Source organism: Dryas octopetala, chromosome 9, assembly GCF_963921425.1.
Source record: "Dryas octopetala chromosome 9, drDryOcto1.1, whole genome shotgun sequence".
NCBI classification, from domain to species: Eukaryota; Viridiplantae; Streptophyta; class Magnoliopsida; order Rosales; family Rosaceae; genus Dryas; species Dryas octopetala.
This window is the reverse complement of record NC_141374.1, coordinates 14,181,331-14,199,835: the sequence shown is the minus strand read 5'-3', so window position 1 is coordinate 14,199,835 and position 18,505 is coordinate 14,181,331. Positions and strand designations below refer to the sequence as shown.

General features: G+C 34.3%; 2 protein-coding genes across 6 annotated transcripts; one reads left to right on the top strand and one right to left on the bottom strand.

Moving 5' to 3' along the window:
* Positions 1-2,970, bottom strand: LOC147274476 (basic helix-loop-helix (bHLH) DNA-binding superfamily protein). Of its 2 annotated transcripts, none has more exons than XM_086257002.1 (8): positions 2,298-2,970; positions 2,005-2,184; positions 1,710-1,775; positions 1,496-1,564; positions 1,305-1,391; positions 937-1,125; positions 673-804; positions 1-452 (listed from the first exon to the last, which is right to left on the bottom strand). In XM_086257002.1, the coding sequence occupies exons 1-7, from the start codon at positions 2,886-2,888 to the stop codon at positions 712-714; spliced, it is 1,275 nt and encodes a 424-aa protein (XP_086113128.1). In that variant the 5' UTR covers positions 2,889-2,970; the 3' UTR covers positions 1-452; positions 673-711. The 2 variants fall into 2 exon arrangements, with proteins under 2 accessions (XP_086113128.1, XP_086113129.1); XM_086257003.1 differs by having other exon boundaries at positions 1-351.
* Positions 2,971-14,603: 11,633 nt separating this feature from the next.
* On the top strand, positions 14,604-18,414 carry LOC147274475 (uncharacterized). 4 transcript variants are annotated; one of them, XM_086228534.1, is made up of 14 exons: positions 14,604-14,761; positions 14,845-14,938; positions 15,051-15,158; positions 15,293-15,390; positions 15,485-15,568; positions 15,864-15,997; positions 16,091-16,163; positions 16,253-16,298; positions 16,450-16,559; positions 16,649-16,756; positions 16,828-16,887; positions 17,012-17,073; positions 17,617-17,929; positions 18,143-18,414. In XM_086228534.1, the coding sequence occupies exons 1-14, from the start codon at positions 14,684-14,686 to the stop codon at positions 18,341-18,343; spliced, it is 1,569 nt and encodes a 522-aa protein (XP_086084660.1). In that variant the 5' UTR covers positions 14,604-14,683; the 3' UTR covers positions 18,344-18,414. The 4 variants fall into 4 exon arrangements, with proteins under 4 accessions (XP_086084660.1, XP_086084659.1, XP_086084661.1 ...); XM_086228533.1 differs by having other exon boundaries at positions 15,048-15,158; XM_086228535.1 differs by lacking the exon at positions 14,845-14,938 and having other exon boundaries at positions 15,048-15,158.
* The last annotated feature ends 91 nt before the right edge of the window (positions 18,415-18,505 follow it).

Here is an 18,505-nt window from a genome sequence, read left to right as displayed (position 1 = left end):
TGTAACCACAAGAACCAGTCAAATATATTAAATGGTTACTTTATACATTATTTTACTTCCACATAAATTAAAAAGTTGAATCCCAATATTTCTTAACTACCACCACCACCACCACCATACATGGTCTTGGAATTTGTGCATGCATAATAAGACTAGGGCGAGTCCAGAATGGGCAGGAACAAGGGATCTAGAAAAAGATCTGGTTATTTTTGGTCGGTTGTATCTGTCCTTTGTGTGTTCTTCATATCCATTGATATTGCTGCATACCCTTTATTCATGTTCAGAGCCCACTAGCTACAATATATGGTGTTGTACTTGGAACAAGTGCCTCTCCAATGGACCTGATTGATACTGAAAAAAAAAGAACCTTTAGCTTTGATTTTTCATGTCTGGTGATGAAGAGTTTCTTTTCTCTCTGATTTTGGCTGCCTTGTTGTTTAATTCCTCACAAACTGGAAAAAGGTTCAATAAGATAAGCATTTATAAGTCAAAAAAGTGATTGAGAGATTTTTCAATGCAATGGTGTCTATTGTATTGCGCAACATCTAATGATATATTGACATTTGTTTCATTAAAAAAAAATTCGATTTATTTCTTAATTTATTCATATACATATATATAAACACTTGTATGTATATGAAAGTATATATGAGACAAGAATTGAGGGCCAACCATATGCCTGTATAGTTGTAGGCAGCTTTTTGTGTTATATTAATTGAAAGAACACAAGTTGTTGCTGAACCCAGATGGACTGAGAAAGTTTTGTCTTTGATCTCCCACATCCCACAACAAGCTCTCACTGTTCTGAAAATGATGTGTTTGTCATGGTTTGACAAATGGTATTTAATTATTCATCCAAAAGATGGTACTTAATTCCTCCTACTATTTTAATGAAAAAATGGAGATGGGTTAGCAATAAAAGTCAAAAATATACACCTGAGAGAAGGCACTTGGCCTCTGCCCTTGTTGAAGTATTAGTGAAGCTGAACTGTCCAGAAAAGGATAGTTGTTATTAGATGTGGGGAAGGTGGTGATATTGTTGGTGGATGTATCAGCAAAATCTGTGGGCAGTGTGGGGCTGCATTGTGGCATGGATGGAAATGGTGATTCCATGCTACTCAATCTCTGTAAATAAATGTCAAAGACCAAAATACGCATCATCAGCTTTAATGAGAAAAAAAATTTGGTTATATATAACTGGATCACTATAAAAAAGTAAATTTTTTACTACGGCCCAATGTTGTATTGTTAGAGTGTGAATCTGAACTATTGATTAGAATAGTTATTATTCTTGTTAAGTGTACCTCTTGTTTGACCATTAGAGCAGCATCTAGGTCCATTCCAAAGTCATAGAACAGGGGATTCACAGAAGCAAGCTTCAATGAGAGGAACTGAAAAGTGATAAAACCACATTGGTTAAACCATGCACACATTATACTATTAAACTAACTAGTGGTCTGATAATAAAAACATGCAGTTTTAATTGTAGTGGTACCTCTACTTGATTTTGTAGGGACTGTACATAATTGATAATTTCATCCAACATGACAGCCCTTCCAGTTACCTGCTTTCAAAACAAGCACATGAATCTGTCAGAAAATTACACTACTCCTAAAACATATACAATACAAGTTTTCAATTATGATCTTTTAAGAAAGACAAGGTAAAGACAAAGGAAGAAAGCTAGAGAGCTGTTCCATTAATTCCACCTTGTCACAGCCAGGAACAAGTCTTTGCAACATCTTCATCCTCTCACTGATTTTCTCTCTTCTTACCTGAAAAGCATTTGCAGAAAAAAGAAAAGGGAAAAGTCAGAATTATGAGACATAAAGGGGTGGGCACAATTGGAATTTTGGACAAATATGGCAATCATTTTCGGGTATGGTTGGTAGTAATGTAGTAGTATGTTGATGAAATTCATGTTTTGTGTGGATAAAAAGGGCAATCCAAAATGATAGGTGACCATGAGTTCCAAGTGTTTGTTTATTGGTCAGAGAGCAGTACCCTCTCTGCAAGGCTGTGGCTATCTGTAGCCTGACCCCTCCTTGCTCTAACATGAATGTAACCTGTTGGAGGTTCTTCAACTTTCACCTGGTCTTTTTTATTGGATTTGAACTTCTTTTCCTCTGCTTTCTTGGCACCATCCAATTTCTTTTGCTTCTTTTCTTTGTACTCTCTTGGGTCCTAATAGATTAAAAAAAATCACAATTAGACCACCTAAATTTGTGTAGCATCAAAGGGGGTTTAAATTGTACGTGCATTTTTTCAAACTTGGGGTCAAGTTTAGAATCGTATACCTTGGATTGAGCAGAACTCAAAGATGACCCATTTCTGTTCTTTCTCTTCTTGTCCATTGGAGTCACCTCCTGAGTAACCCGCTCACCAGTTTCAAGCCTATCCACCACAGTTGAAGACTCTGTACTCCGTTTTTTGGTCACAGAAGGTTCATTGTCACTGAAAGTTGCAACCTTTGTTGAGCTAGAGTGATCAATACAGCTACTTTCAAGAACTCCTGCATCAATATTAGCAAGCATTTCCTGAGTGAAAGATTCAGATGGAGGAGTATTTGGCAAGACAATTGAGTCAAGGTGGAGAAGAGGGTGGTAGTTTTGGTATGAAAAGGCTGCCATGTATCTGCACAGAGAGAGAGAGAGAGAGAGAGAGAGAGCTTTGGAAATGGAATTGGAAGTTATCAAAGAAAGTGATTGAAGAGAGGAGGGCTCGGATGATTTGATAGTTGAAGCCTGAAGGCAGGCAGAAGCAGCAGACAAGAAAAGTGTCTCTGAGAAACTAAGAGGCCAGAGGCTTTTATAAAGATGAGGAGGAAGGGTAGAGAGGAGAGAGAGACACAGCCAAAATGTATAAAATCTTTGGTAACTCATTCCCATGCAAAGTTTCTGTACATTTGACCGGTCTTATCTCATCAATGATCTCTCTCTCTCTCTCTCTCTCTCTCTCTCTCTCTACATGAATATATAGTTGTGTAAGAAAAGAGGGACATAAAAAGCTTATATTATAACTAAGTTTGGTTCTTAATAAAGTTATTTATAGTAATAAAAATTGGTCAAGAGCATAGTGCAAGGGTTGAAAGTCACAGACCAAGTGACAAATTAAGCTAGCTTAGCCAGCTTCCTGCAAAATTTAATGATATATGTGTGCAGAATGCAGGTTTTTGATTAGCAAATGAAGGTATAAACATGGTTAATTAAGCTAGTTTTTGAGTGTGTACGTAGTAATTAAGTGTACTGGTTAATTAGGCATCTGAGCATATTGTAGTTCTTGTACTGGTTAAAATGAGAATGGCCATGTAAAGTATAAATGAACAGCTGAAACACTGATGGGTACCATCAACGCGAAAATGTCACAGTCACAGTAGAAAATAACAGAAATTAATAGAGAGAGAGAGAGAGAGAGCATTCCCCATCTACTCTTTCTTCTCATTCATTTTGAGGCTAAAAAGTAAAGAAGCTTTGATTGTTTTTTTCAGTTTGGTGAAGGTGTACCTCCTTGAATATTTATTATGGTCCAACGTTTTCCTTGCTGCACCAAAAATATATCACTTATGTCATTTCTTTTTTAAGAGTTTGAAACTCAATCTTTTGAAGTTTTATGGGATTCATTTGTCAAAAAAAATAAAAAGATAGAGAAAAGAAAGTTGTTTAGGTTTCCATAATCAATCAATCACTGATTCAGAAAGCATGGTCAAGTCTCCAGTCTGTCATTAACATGATTCCTAATATGTTATAGAATTAAGTATTGGTTAGAAAGTTATATATATGGATTTCTGTATATTATGCCGGACAATTATTTTATATGTAATCTCACATAAGGGTCTATTTCATTTGTGATCCAAAATCGAGTTGTAATATATGAAAAGCACACATTTCTTAATATTCGTAATTATAATTTTGAGAACTACTTTCCTCCCTCTATTTTTAGAACAATTTTGGAATCTATTTTCGAATTTTCAAAACTGAGAAAATGTTATTTTGGTATTACCATACAAATTAAATAGAGTATATGAGAAGATAAACCCACTTGAATTGGCATGTAAAATGGGTCGGCAAGAACGACCTGGCCTTAGGTCTTTGAAGCTCATATCCTACTAAGCTCAAGCCACTTTACCCATAATTAAAGACAGTTAGGATGAATTGAATTTTATTTAGGTTAAAATTATGAGAGATTCTTTAATGTAGGACGATAAATGTAAGAACATTGAAAAATGTAAGTAAATGCTTAATTAATGCTCAACGTTATTCAACAACTAAGCATTTGAGTATTGGCTCACATAGTCACATCCTCGTTACAAAATTTTTTTATCATGCAAACACATGGGTGAGTCATTGAGTGAAACCAAATTTGATTATACTGGCAGAAATAATACTAGCTAGCTAGCTTGAATCTTTACCAACTAGCTAGGATTGTTCATTGGTTCTGTTGATGAAGTCCATTAATAACATTAATTACATGTATCTACAATCTATTTGGCAAGCCAAGCATAGTGAGTTATTATGAGTTAATTAGACTTACGCCTCATGAAGTTTATCGTCTTTTCACATATACTTCTTAGGATTTTAATAATTATACATACACCTCCTGAGGTTTCAAAACTGTTACATATAACCCCTATAGTAAGATGAAAAATGATGAAAAATTATGCAAAAAAATATACTAAAGGATTAAATAACCTGATAAGATTACTCAAAGTGTAAGGTCCAGCCTCAATACAAATATTTTTTTTTAATTTTTTTTCTCTTGTAGGGGGTTATATGTAATAGTTTTAAAACTCCAGGGAATATATGTGTAATTATTGAAACCCTAAAGGGTGTATATAAAAAGACGATAAACTTAAGAAGTTATAAGTATAATTAACTCAAATTATTATATATATTCACCTCCTATATATGTTCAGTCAAGCAGAAAACACATCTGACATTCGTAGCAGGCTTAATTAAGTCAAATCAAGGTCTTATATGCGTAAACTTTTTTTTTTTTTTAATTATTTGACAGTTGTATTGTTGGATCGAACAACATATACAGATATACTATGGATGGTGTCCGAATTATTATTTATTTATTTTTGGTAAAGAGGGTCCACTCATAATTGTAGACAATGACAATAATTAACCTTAATCAACGCCCTGGTTAAAAAAAAAACCCAAATCAATGGTAGTCCACTTAGATTAATTGAAAAAAGTTTGGGCCACCGCCTAGGCTATATTGTTAGGCCACATACGTATACTGTCTAGGTTATAATATAGGCTCCTCATTGTTGGGCCATATATAACATGGTTTTTATTATTGAAAATTTGAAATGAGTACAAATTTGTTCTTACAACTAATCATATGAGTTTATAATGAGATCTACTATAAGTGAAAAGGTGATGGGCCTCATCATGAACTAATGTGATTAATTATAAGGACAAATTTGGTACTCATTTATGAGTACCAAAGTATATTCCTTTATTATATTTTATATATCCAGTTGAACTTTGAATTCGATCACACTTCACTATTTTAAAAAAAAATTGTGACAATTCTATTTGAATTAAAAATTTGTTGCAAGTACCACCATGTGCTCATTCCTTTTAAACTTATCTTAAAATTAAGGGTATTTTGGTCTTTTCAAGTCAGTTTTTAATTGTTAACAAGCGAATAAAGTGTAAAAAAACCTTTTTTCTAATAATAGAAACTTGAAAAGACCAAAATGCTCTTATTTTTCACAGAAGTTTAGACAAAATAAGTTAGAAGTAGTACATTGCAACACATTTTTAATTCAAGTGGTAAATTAACACAATTATTTTTTAGGTAATGAAGTGAGATAAAAGCCCAAATTCAAGTGAGTAAAATGTAGAAAAGTCTATACATATATATATATAGCATATATGTGTGAGAAAACAAAAATACAAGACAATGATTCTTATATAGATTTTTTTTTTCCACAGTGATTTCTTATATATACGGTACCACACTAATACTACTTCCTAGTATTGGTATCAATGTGATAAAATAGTTCTATACAAAAATATTGTGTCTAATCGTTCTCAACCTTTTTGCCTGTCATTAGCCTTTTTATTTTTCATTTTTCTGCCGTTGTCCTTTTTTTCTTTGGTTCTGACGTGGATTAAACCGTTACAATTACCTGTAATTGTTACGCAAATTATGACATATATAATTACATTTTACACCCTATAGATTTGCATTATTGTTTTTGGAGAATTTTATTCATTGTTTATGGTTTAGGCTTTATGTATCAATTTTTGAGCAAAACCCAATACTTTAGAGCTCTAAGCCCTAAACCATAACTCTAAAACGACTTCTACATCCCAAAGTTATTAACCCAAACTTCTAAACACTTACACCTCATAAACTATGTTAAATCCTAATTAATAAACTTCAATGATTCCTAATAAACCTTTTAAATATAAAAAAAATAAAAAAGAAGGATAGTACAGTGTGTAAATTTTCCGCTTTTCACTCTCTTATTTAATTTTATTCTTTTGTGATAAATTTTATAATTTTGATCTATAAAGAAAAAGAGAGAGAGAGAGAGAGAGAGATTATTTTTATCGTGACAATACTGCACACGTGCTGTAATTTGTAAAAGTGTTGGAGCATGCATGTTGTGCTTGCTCTTGCATACATCGCTTTGAATTAACTTGAAAGTATGATTTCAGAAAACTGAGGCGATCAGCTGTGTTTTCACTTCTCTGCATGTGCATGAAAAATGAAAAAACATCATGCATTCGCGAATCGTAAGGTATCTTTCAGTCCCAGGAGCTCTCAGCCTCTCTCTCTCTCTCTCTCTCTCTCTCTCTGTGCCACTGCTATGAAAAGCATCATTCAGAGTACTTTTCTTGAGGTTTACGGTGGTACGTGGTCCCTTCTCATCACCAATTCACCAACAAATCAAATCCACAATTAACAAATTAATTAATTAACCATTTTATATATAACAGTATAGAAATAATAATAAAACAAAACAACAACAGTAGATAATAATTTTTATATATTTTCTCGGGAACTCTATCTGCAAGACTGCAACGAATCAATCCCTTTCTTGTGTTGAAAATCATTCATCAGGTGTTGTCGTCAAGTTGGAAGTGGTTTTCTGATTATTATATGTTCGTAATATCAAAATAGTCCTCATAATTGTACTACAGATCGATTAATTCTATATACATAACAATTTTAAAATACCCTATTTTCATTTTATTCTCTTTTCTCTTACAATAATATTAAGAAAATAGTGAGTGGAAGAAAATAGTTAGGCCAGGAAACAAAATCCCAAGAAATAATGTTTGATTGTTAGACCAGTTTAATGGGCGGAGATCGAAAATAGTGAGTGGAGTACGTGATTGCTTTCACTGGTCGATCACTTATCTGCATTGTGTTGATCACTACTTTGGTCTTTGGCATTACGTGAATTCAAAGAGCGGGATCAGAGCTTATAAAAACGACATATATATACGTGGGTCTTTTTTTATTTTTTACCAGTTTTTATTCAAATTTTAAATAAGATTCACCATTTCATATATGAGGTTTTATATTTTAGGATATAGAATCATTATTCGAACGTATAGGTTTTTAATTGCCTAAAATTGGAGAGTTAAAATTTAAAATCTAATCGAGAAATTGAAACTTAAAATCATGATAGTTAAAATCAAAAAATATGTAATATGTCTCAATGAATGATTTATATCCTAAAGTATTAAATTCTACCATGAATAAGATCAAAAGGTAAAAAAGAACCATAAAATATATACCTCACGTCTTGCAAAGCGAAACATTCTTTGCATGTATGCATAATTGAGTTCAATTATATGTCAATATATATATATATATATATATTAATTTTATTTAAAAATTTGTCCGTCTGAAATCATTAAACTGAATCATGGACTTCAATGTACTTCTTTAAATAGATAGATCTTGGCCGGTTCAGATTACTCAAGAGTCAAGATATACATAGCTGCGTCTAAATATGACTATAGTCGAGAGAATTAATTGCATCATGTTGACTAGCTAGCTCGAAGCTTGACAACTGGCAATATATTGTGATCGAACACATTTTAATTGTTTTAATTTGATTGTAATATTTTCGATCTCTCCTCCTCGATCATGAAGAAGAAAATTAACTTGCATTTGCCCTTAGAACTCTTTGAATTAATTTGTGTTGAAGGAGTTCAATTTAGCAAGTGGTTGGTGCATGCCTTTGTGGATGGGATGGTGGTGGGTGGGTGCATTGCATATATAATATGCAACATTAATGAATAATGATGGATACATGGGTGGCATGATCTTTTGAGAGTGACGAGTCTTGTAAGCGTGAATGGCTGGGGTGTCCTTTTTATTGTCACCATTCTCATACTCTCTTGACCCTCTTGTACTCTAGCTAGTCGGTGCATTGCATATTTGCATGCATGTCACATTGTCATTGATCACTACTTTGGTCTTTGGCAATTAAGATCGAGACCCAACTCGATCAGCTAACTATAAGATTATTAGGCTTGGAAATTCAATTAAAACACAAACATATATGCATGGAATTAATTAGCTACGTAATGGGAAATATTGGGAATGTGGAATTAAGCTTCATGATTCTCTATTATGAAAGTTAGAATATTATTTATATATGTCCTTAATGTGTTTGTGCTTATGTTTTTAGTGAGAAATGGTATGTATATATATATATATAAGGTTGAAAAATGGTACAAATTAAAGCCAGGAGATAAATCAGGCATGTATATATATATATATATATATATATATATATGCATGCAATCTGCTTTAATTACAAGGAGTACTACTCGATCAACTTATGAACATTTTAGGTATGTGGTGGTTCCGACCCTCATATACACACCAAGATAAAACTGGTGGGCATATCTTGGAATTGCCATAAACTAAAAAAGGCCATGCATGCATGTATCACATAGAATGTATATATTCATGCATCTAATCATAGCTAGCTCGTTGCTAGCTGTAGCCATCTGTTTTGAAATTTTGTATCATATGTATAGTTACGTACTATGCATGTGCTAATGTTCCTTGTTGATTGTTTTCTTAGAACAAAATAAAAATATATTTCATTCTAAATATACTCGCAAGTGCACGAATCGCATCAGTAGCAAAGCGTACAAACACGAAATCGATCTTTATAGGGAATGATTAATACACAACAAATCAATTTAATTAATCAATAGAATAACTAAACAGGGGATTTAGGAAAGATGAAACTCACGCACACCACATACCCACACCCACACCCACACCTATTATCATATCTTGCAATGTTAAGCTTTTATTCTTTGTCCATTATGACTTATTGTAATAACCATATTGCCCATTGAGTCTCCTAGTTTCATTAGAATTCATTTTCCTAGTAGGATTAGGTTTCTTAGTTCAACTAGGAATTCTTGCTCCAATTAGAATTTCTCATTTCTAGTTCGACAATGATAGTTCTAGGCTTGATGTTTCATTTTGTGACTAGAAATCTTTATTTGACTAGGATTTCAGCTATTTTCCTGATTTGACCAGGAATTGACCCATTTTCCTAATTTGACAATAAAATGTCTCAAAACGGCTTCATTTGCTCATTTTTTCTATTTATGCTTCAGTTGACCTGAAAACACAACAATAAGACAACAAACACAAAATATCGAGTTCTAACACTTTGGATTAAGAAATTAGTATCATAAACTGATGCAAAATGCACACTCATCATGGCTTAATTTTTCGGATATGATCTCAATATGTGCTTCTTGTCATCCTATATAAAATGGGAAATTCTTTCACTTATGACTAACAGTCACGACTTTCTTATATTACCTTAATTGACAACTTACGGCAACATGCATGTAAAACGTGAAAGAGTACAAGTATTGAAAGACAGGAGATAATAATTAAGGCATGAAATTTGGTTAATTTACAGTACGTGTACTAGACAAGGAGTACTACTCGATCAACTCATGTACATTTTAGGTACGTGGTGGTGCCGACCCTTATGTACATATATACCAAGATAAAACTGGCTGCAGATCTCAGAATTGTCATAAACTAAAAAGGCCATATACATGCATGCACCACATAGATTGTACATATATATTCATTGACATATTCATGCATCTTAGCTTGTTGCTATATATATATATATATATATATATATATATATATAGCTGTAGGCTGTAGCCATATATCTGCTTTCAACATTTTAATTGTCCAGGACTCATATGTATAGTTACTTAATTTGCATGTTTTTCACGTACTGCATTATGTAATTCAATTCTTGTCATCCTATGAAAAATTGGGCAATTCTTACCCTCGTGAAAAACAGTCACGACTTTCTTATACCTTAATTGGCAGCTTACTACAACATGCAAAACGCAAAAGAAAATTTTTGTTAGTTGCAAGCAGCATTTGCACTTCTATTGGAGGCAGCTAGCGGGCCCAATATTGCCTTGTAGGTATTTGCCAACATATATAATAATTCACTTTTAAGGATGACAACGAAATGGATTGATTGATTGAATCAGTTACGCTTTTATAGAGGTGAGACTTATTTGTATATTTATATAAAATAAATACGCGATATCAGATTTAGCAATCTCTGGTGCATATCCCGTATCTCAAAACGGATCCTAGTTAATCATATAAGCATCCATCGAGTCTAGTCTTAATTAATTTCCTTTTGGAGTCTTGGACAGGTTTGATATTTCTCATAAAGTTCTGCAGCATGATTTGATTGGATTAGTTGGACAGTTTTGATAGTTATTGAAAGACCTCTTGATAATTATGCATCACACAATGATATTTGAACTGTTTCACTTAATTGATTAATGGTCCAAATTAAATTGTCAAGTTTGGAAATAGAACATTTTCTTATATGTATTGGGTTAAAATAAACGATCAAGTATGAAATTAGACAACCGAGAATGAAAATTTTGTTGCATTCAACAATATGCAAGTTGAAGGGGGGGTTTGTTTTCTTGGGCGAAATTGCCTGCAAATGCATACAAATTGATAAAAATGGTCACTTGGACGAGGTTTCTTTGGTGGTGAAATCACTTTCACTTTCAGGTGTGAGCTCAAATTGCATGAAGTGATCGATATGCAGGTACTGTTGGCCACGCGTGAAAAGGATTGGACTGTGGCCTCTTGACAAACTCAAATAAAGCAAAAAGATCTAAAAAATTCAATCAAAGATATATCTGAACTGGACACCATTACCATTAAGTTCCAATGCAAGCAATGCATATATGCATGCAGCCGTATAGTGGCAAAGAAACATGTAACATCACTGTATTAATTTTAATTTTGGGGCACTTGCCTTAATCTCTGTAACATCACCACTTTTATGCCTGGCCTATTTTTAATTTCCTCCACTTAATTTGGCTTTTTTTTTTTTTTTTGTTTCCAATCATGTTTTTACTTATTCTTTTCCCCATCTATCAATTATTAATCCAACTTTCTTTCTATCAAAATTAACTAATGGTACATCAATGGGTTTCATCATCAATTATTTTATATTTTATGATGGTTTACTGACATCAGATATATTCTTAGAGCAAATTAAAACTCACATTTGGGCTTCCACATTGATGTTTACTTAGAATGGACCATAAGATCCTATAAATGAAGTCAATGTTACTGCCAGTAACCATATGGGCCTTTTGGGCTAGACAATCCTTTTATTTTCTTCTTTTCAAGACATTTGTGCAATGAGAAAAACTTGTGTGTATAACAGGGGTATACTCCTTTGAGTTCATTTTTGCTCACCACAAAAAGTAAAGGTGAGCAAAAATCAATCCTACACCCACAATAAGAGCATCACAAATGGATGGGGCAGATGATGGGGCAAACTTTATTTGTAGTGCCATGTCAGATTTTAGGTTTCCAACAGATGAGGCAAACTCATAGTCAAATTTAATCTAAAGAAAAATCATGATATATTTGACCCAGTATCAAATTAGAGCAATTGTGGCCCAATAACTATTCATTCAATAAAAAAAAAAACACAACATCTTTATTATTTCATCAATTCTAATAAAGTAGTTTTTACCAAATCAATAAAATAATATTTAGGGCTAGGCATTAAATCTAGAAAATTGAACCCAAACCAGTTTCGTCATTTTTTTTTATTTTTTATATTTTCACTATGAAAATGGATCGAACCTGGGCTCAATGAGAGGGTATCGGTTCCTACATTTCATTCCCAATTAATCCTGTACCGAACTAAAAAGAATTAATTTTATGTAATTTTTATTACGTGTCGACCTATGGTTGGCTGTTTGGGCAAGTCTATACTTCTAGTAAAGACTTGACCATAACTAATTACACACACATACCCTAATCCCACCCATTCCCAGCGCCGCTTTTTTTTCTTTCTTTTCCCTCATTTTTCTTTCTCTCTCCCCGAGACACACTCTCTTCTCTATCGCTAACCATTATCTCCATCGAGAACCTCCTTGTCCGGCGGCTGATGATGATGGGAACACCACTATTCTCTCCCTCACTTCCTCCTATCTCTCCCCATAGCCTTTGATTTTCCAAAAACTTAACCAAAACTGACACCCATCCCCGAACCCGATTGTGTAGTAGCGGGGACGATCAACGTTTTCGGCCGAGTTGAGATGCCGGGCCACCTGGGTTCTCTTCCCCATGTCACGATGAGTTCAACCATGCCTTTCCTCTGCCCCGATTCTCACCCACGAAGGAGAATAAAAAAGATGAAGTCAGTGGTGATTTACTGATTAGTCTGATTGCTTTCCTTTCTGTTTATCTTCTTTTTATTTGTTTTCCATTAGTTTATAACTCATAAAAATTGTTATAAAAACTATATTGTAAACTGACTCAATTGAATTTTGATTTGAAAATCCACATTTGATATGAATTTTTATTTTTGATGCCATCCCAAAACTAGTATCGAATCAAATTGATCTCGACGGTTTTGGTTTGATTCAAATGCAAATCTTAATAATGGCAATAACGAACTGTCCCGACTACCTATTTCGGTTTTGGGATCGGTAAGTGATCCATAACGAATCGTCTCGTACCGTGCCCATTCCTAATAATATTTTCTCTAACTATATGTCTTATCCATTGGAGTGACAAATTTTTGAGGTAGCAAATTTTCATATCAAAGTACCACATGGGTTAGTAAAAGACACTTTTGACCTATATATTTGCTACCTTCATTGATGATGCAATAAGTAGTTGCATGAATAACATACGAGGTGATTTTGTAAGACTAAAGAGTATACTCCCGTTACACACAAATTTTCTCCCATAGGACATAAAACTTGTTTGGGCTTGAATAAAAAATGTAGATTGGGCCTACTGGGTTAATGTATGGTACTTCTATATGCACCGAAAAATTTAATTACTGCACCTAATTACTCACAACACCCATGTTTCGAGGGATGTGGCGTTGGTGATGTGGTAGAAAGGAGATGCAAAGTAGCAAGTCTGCCATGGGTGGCTACCTCCACTTCTCCATACTTTTTTATTATTATTTTTAAGTTTTATAGAGTATTTTTATGGTGTATTTGGATGGTGAAGAAAAAACTTGAAATTTAGACAAAATACAGTATTTAGACATAATTTTATAAATTTAATGTGGAAAAAACTTGAAATTTGAGGGCTATGAATCCCAACTTTGAATTCCACCTAATTTGGTGTCGTTTCAAAATTTTAATAAAATATAAAATTTGTACAGAAGAAAAAGAAGTCCTAACCACCCATCATCTTGCTAATTAATCACAATATCACCACCTCACCACTACCACCATGATGTCCTCTACTGCCACTACCACCATTCCTACCACCACCACCGTCGCCACCCAAATTCTCGCCCCCACCATTTCTCCCACCTCCTGTGGGCCATCACCGTCACTACCATCATCCTTGTTGCTGCGACCACTATCATCATTCATTTATAATTAATGCGTCGAAAAATAAAATTATAAAATTTCATATTTGAATTTCATTATGTTTAATAGATTAGCCAAACAAAAAAATTGACGAATTTTGAAAGTATAAATCACATCATTTAAAATTTCATCATTTTATGCATTAAGGATATGGAAAAGTTTTCAAAAAAGACTTAAATTTTGATCCCTGTATTAATTCACGATGCAAATAATGAGTTGTATCAATATGCCCCATGAACTCTAATTTTGAAGTCAATGTGCCCCTTCGTTAGTCCAATTACATTTTTCGTCCAAAAAATGATCACCTACGTGAAGTAGTTTGACTTCTATATTCTTGTATTACAAATAGAATGATGAGTTTATCCCTGAAAAGGTGATCACATGTGTGATATGTGATTAATTTTGGATGAAATTTGCAAACTGAGTTGACGAAAGTGGCATATTGACATCGAAAGTAAAGTTGGTGTGTCATATTCTGAATTGATATAAGGATCAAAGTTTAAGTTTTTTTTTTTATTTTTTTTTATTTTGCCTTACGTATCATTCTGTAAGAATTGGGCTTGCATGAGCTGAACTTAAGATTGAGCCCAATACTAGATTCTGTGTGCTTTCATGGCCCATTGGCCCAGCTAATCCAACGCGGCGGTGTGGCTCAATCATTTCCAATGACTTCTGCCCTGTTTTTTAAAACCCTAAAATTGGGTTTAAGCTCTGCACTTAAAACCCTCACAGTGAATGAATCAAGCTCGGCAATGGTGATTTCAAGCTTCGGACTTGCGTGCCGACCCCACTTCTACCTCCGTTCTCCTCCATTTCAATGCATTGGCAAGGTAATTTCACTCATGCCTGTGCCTGTACATCTACGCGTGTCTTGTGAGCTTTGTATGAACCCATTTGTTCCAATCCATTTCAGGTGCAATTGAACTTAGTCGCGGCCATTGAGGCGCTTGATAAGCGAGAGGGTCTATTTAAGGACAATAAAACCAATAAATCGACCCTTGGAAAAAGCAAGTTTTGACTGTTCGATTTTAATCTTCGTGCCTGTGATTTGGGTTTGTATTTAGGAACTTTTAAATGGTTTTTTTAATTTTAATTTTTAACTTTTTTGGAATGAAGAAGATGGTAAGGCGCCGGCATGGAAGAGGCTGAATTCCAAAGAGCTTGGGATTAGTACCTCAATGATTGACAAGCCGATCCGAAAGGTTCTTAATGGTCTAAAGCGAAAGGGTACGCATTAGTTTGGTGTTTAACTGAACTTGGTTTGTATTGTTTTTGTTACCTTGTTCTCATTGGTACAAGTTCTCTGTTCTTTCACATTCTTAATTGTATAAAAACTGTTGTTATTTTGTATTCTATTGTAGGATATGAGGTATACCTTGTAGGAGGATGTGTAAGGGATCTTGTTTTGAAGCGCACACCGAAGGACTTTGACATTATAACTTCAGCTGAATTGAAGGAGGTTTTGCTCTGCATTTTTAATTTAGTGTTATCTAGGTTGGTGTTGATGTCATAAGTTGTTTCTAGCTTGTAGTATCTGCAAATGGTATTTTCAGGTGACGAGAACATTTTCTTGGTGTGAAATAGTTGGCAAGCGGTTTCCTATATGTCATGTGCACATTGGTGATACGGTTGTGGAGGTTTGTTGCTTTATTGTTAATTCTAAACTATTGTTTCAACTAATAATGAGCTATTTGTCTAGTTAGTTGTGCATCAGGAGTGCTATCATAGTAAACTCAAATTCTAGCAAGCTTCCTTATACTTATACATATAGAGAGACTAAGGTATTAATAAGTAATTAAAACAAGTAATCAATCTTGGACCATTAAACCAACGTCAAAACACTCCCATTTTTAAATGTTACTTATTTTAGTTACACACTGGAGCTTTATGTACACATTGTTCTAATGTAATGTTGATTTTTGTACTCATTAGGTTTCAAGTTTTAGCATCTCCGGACAAAGGTTCGGTAGGAACTCAAGAAGTGATTTGGGGAAACCTATTCACTGTGATGACAAGGATTATATTCGTTGGAAGAATTGTTTGCATCGTGACTTTACAATCAACGGGTTGTTTATAAAACCCTTGTTACTTGAAAGTTTGGCACTTAACCTTCTTTCTTTTTAGTTGTTATAATCTTCCTTTTTTTTTTTTTTTTGCAGGTTGATGTTTGATCCTTATGCAAGGATAGTATATGACTACATGGGAGGCATGGAAGATATTAGAAAGGCTAAAGTGTGCTTGTATTCTTAGCAGTTGTGGTTTATAAATTACTTTAGACTAGCTGGAAAATATTGTCCTCACATCATCTTCTGTGGGCCTAGGTCCAAACCGTGATACCTGCAAATACTTCTTTTCAAGAGGATTGCGGTGAGTTCGTGTCTGCATTTTGATTTGTTTTGTCTGTGCATGGATATTGCCTTATTCTTAAGCAATGTATACCCACTCTTCCACTGTTGCACACATGATGAACTCTTTCTCATGCTTATGGAGGTACTAACATCAGATTCCTACTGTGCAGCTCGCATTCTACGTGCAATAAGAATTGCTGCCCGTTTAGGATTTCGTATTTCAAAGGAAACAGCTCATTCTGTTAAAACTCAATCTTGCTCAATTCTTAGGCTTGATAAGGTAGTCTAAGAGCTCTTCGACCTTAATATTTTCCTTGCATTTAATATTCTTGAGTTCCTGGATTACTGATTCATTACTTCATGCTTTAGGGAAGGCTCCTCATGGAAATGAATTACATGCTAGCGTATGGTTCTGCTGAAGCTTCTTTGAGGTTATTATGGAAATTTGGACTTCTAGAACTACTTCTACCTATCCAGGTATGGATTTGATATTTGAATAATACTTGACAACACAGTACTACAAAATTTAATACTGTTTCATATTGCAGGCAGCATATTTTGTTCGCCAAGGTTTTCGAAGACGTGACAAAAGGTCTAACATGCTTTTGGTAATTATCATCACATAATCATTCAATTACTTGTCACGTGTTTATTCATTACTTGATTAAAGTTTTAAGAGGCTTTTACCTAAAAAGGGCATGATTTGTTAATTCTCTGGTTTTCCACTTGCAGTCTCTTTTTTCTAACTTGGATAAACTTCTTGCACCTGACAGGCCATGCCACAGTAGCTTATGGTAAGATCTTTATAAAAACAGAATTCTTTTTTGTTATCCGTATGACATTAATAACAGGCTACGGAAAAGAAAAAATTTGAAAATAGTTGCATGGTGTCAGCTTTGCTTGGAGTTTCATGTTATAGCATGGTATTTCCGAGGTTGCTGGGTTGAGTTCAGCATAGTACTTGTATGAAGATGATACATTTCAAATATTTCTTTTACTCCTTTGAGTTCTTTTTCACCTTGTTGCCAATTAATATCCTTAAGCAACTTGCTTATCTTATATGGGTGTTTTATTAACATTGTACTCCTTTCAGATTTTATTAACATTGTACTCCTTTCACATTGTACTCCAATTAATATCCTTGAGTTCTTTTACTCCTTTCAGATTTTTTGGTAATCTGTATGCTCCTTCCTATAATGGGTGTTTTATTAACATTGTACTTTTCCATTGTGACCCTTGAAAACTAGTTCAATATGTATATTGGAGATGCTAGGAAATGCTTACAAGCTCATTACAAGTTGGACCAAGTGAGACTCATCACTGGCTTACAATTTCAGGGTTGCGATCTTAGCATTCCACAAAGCACTGTCTGAACAACCTCGGGATCCATTGGTAGTCGCTGCATTTAGCCTTGCAGTTCACAATGGTGGAGATCTGTTAGAAGCAGTAAAGATAGCCAGGAGAATCACTAAACCGCATGATGTTAGCTTTCATGAATTATTAGAAACCCAGAATTTGGACTCTCGAGCATTGACTGGTGAGGTTATGGATCTTGCAGAATCTCTCAAGCGTGCGCTCCATGATATGACTGATGAGCAAATTGTCTCTGAGGCGATGGCAGGGTACCCGCAAGCACCATATTCTGATCTGGTGAGCGCTTCCATTTTTCCCTGTTATTTCTCTTTTCCTACTCTAATGAAGTTGCATGCTAATACGGTAATATATGCATGGCAGAACACCGCTGACAAGGTTTTTCTTCCCCCCCCCCCCCCCCCCCCCTTTGTGTGTGTTGTCTTTGCATTCATCTTAATTTATTGAGATACTGTAAGGGGTATTCCTTATTTATTAGATCTCAAATTGCAGGTATTTATCCCGTGGGGATTGTCTTTGAGGGTCAAAAGGATTTTTAGCTGCACAATGGTAGGTGCTGAGAAGGCAAAGCGAGGCAGCAAGATCAATTATTGTTCATTAGCTGTCGGAGAGCTGCCAGAAGTTAGACATGTTTTTGCAAGAACTGTGTTTGATACCATATATCCTTGTAGTGTAAATCGTGATCACTTATGAGTACTTGCTTGTGAGAATAATTGAAAAATAAAATTATAATAGTACATGGGGAAATTCTTGTTTTTCTTTCACCTCACCTACACAGGTGCATGATTATCTACAACTACAAGTGCGAAGCCATTGGAAAGGCTCTTGCTGATATAATAACAGGGTTGCTTTGTA

Excerpts from the sequence above, each read along its gene's own strand:
- LOC147274476 (XM_086257002.1), bottom strand. The coding sequence starts at position 2,888 with ATGGGAATGAGTTACCAAAGATTTTATACATTTTGGCTGTGTCTCTCT. Across the intron at positions 1,126-1,304 it reads CTCTAATGGTCAAACAAGAG|AGATTGAGTAGCATGGAATC; the intron begins GTACACTTAACA and ends ATTTATTTACAG. Across the intron at positions 805-936 it reads GGCCAAGTGCCTTCTCTCAG|AACAGTGAGAGCTTGTTGTG; the intron begins GTGTATATTTTT and ends CATCATTTTCAG.
- LOC147274475 (XM_086228533.1), top strand. The coding sequence starts at position 14,684 with ATGGTGATTTCAAGCTTCGGACTTGCGTGCCGACCCCACTTCTACCTC. Across the intron at positions 14,939-15,047 it reads TAAATCGACCCTTGGAAAAA|AAGATGGTAAGGCGCCGGCA; the intron begins GCAAGTTTTGAC and ends TTTGGAATGAAG. Across the intron at positions 17,930-18,142 it reads AAGCACCATATTCTGATCTG|GTATTTATCCCGTGGGGATT; the intron begins GTGAGCGCTTCC and ends CTCAAATTGCAG.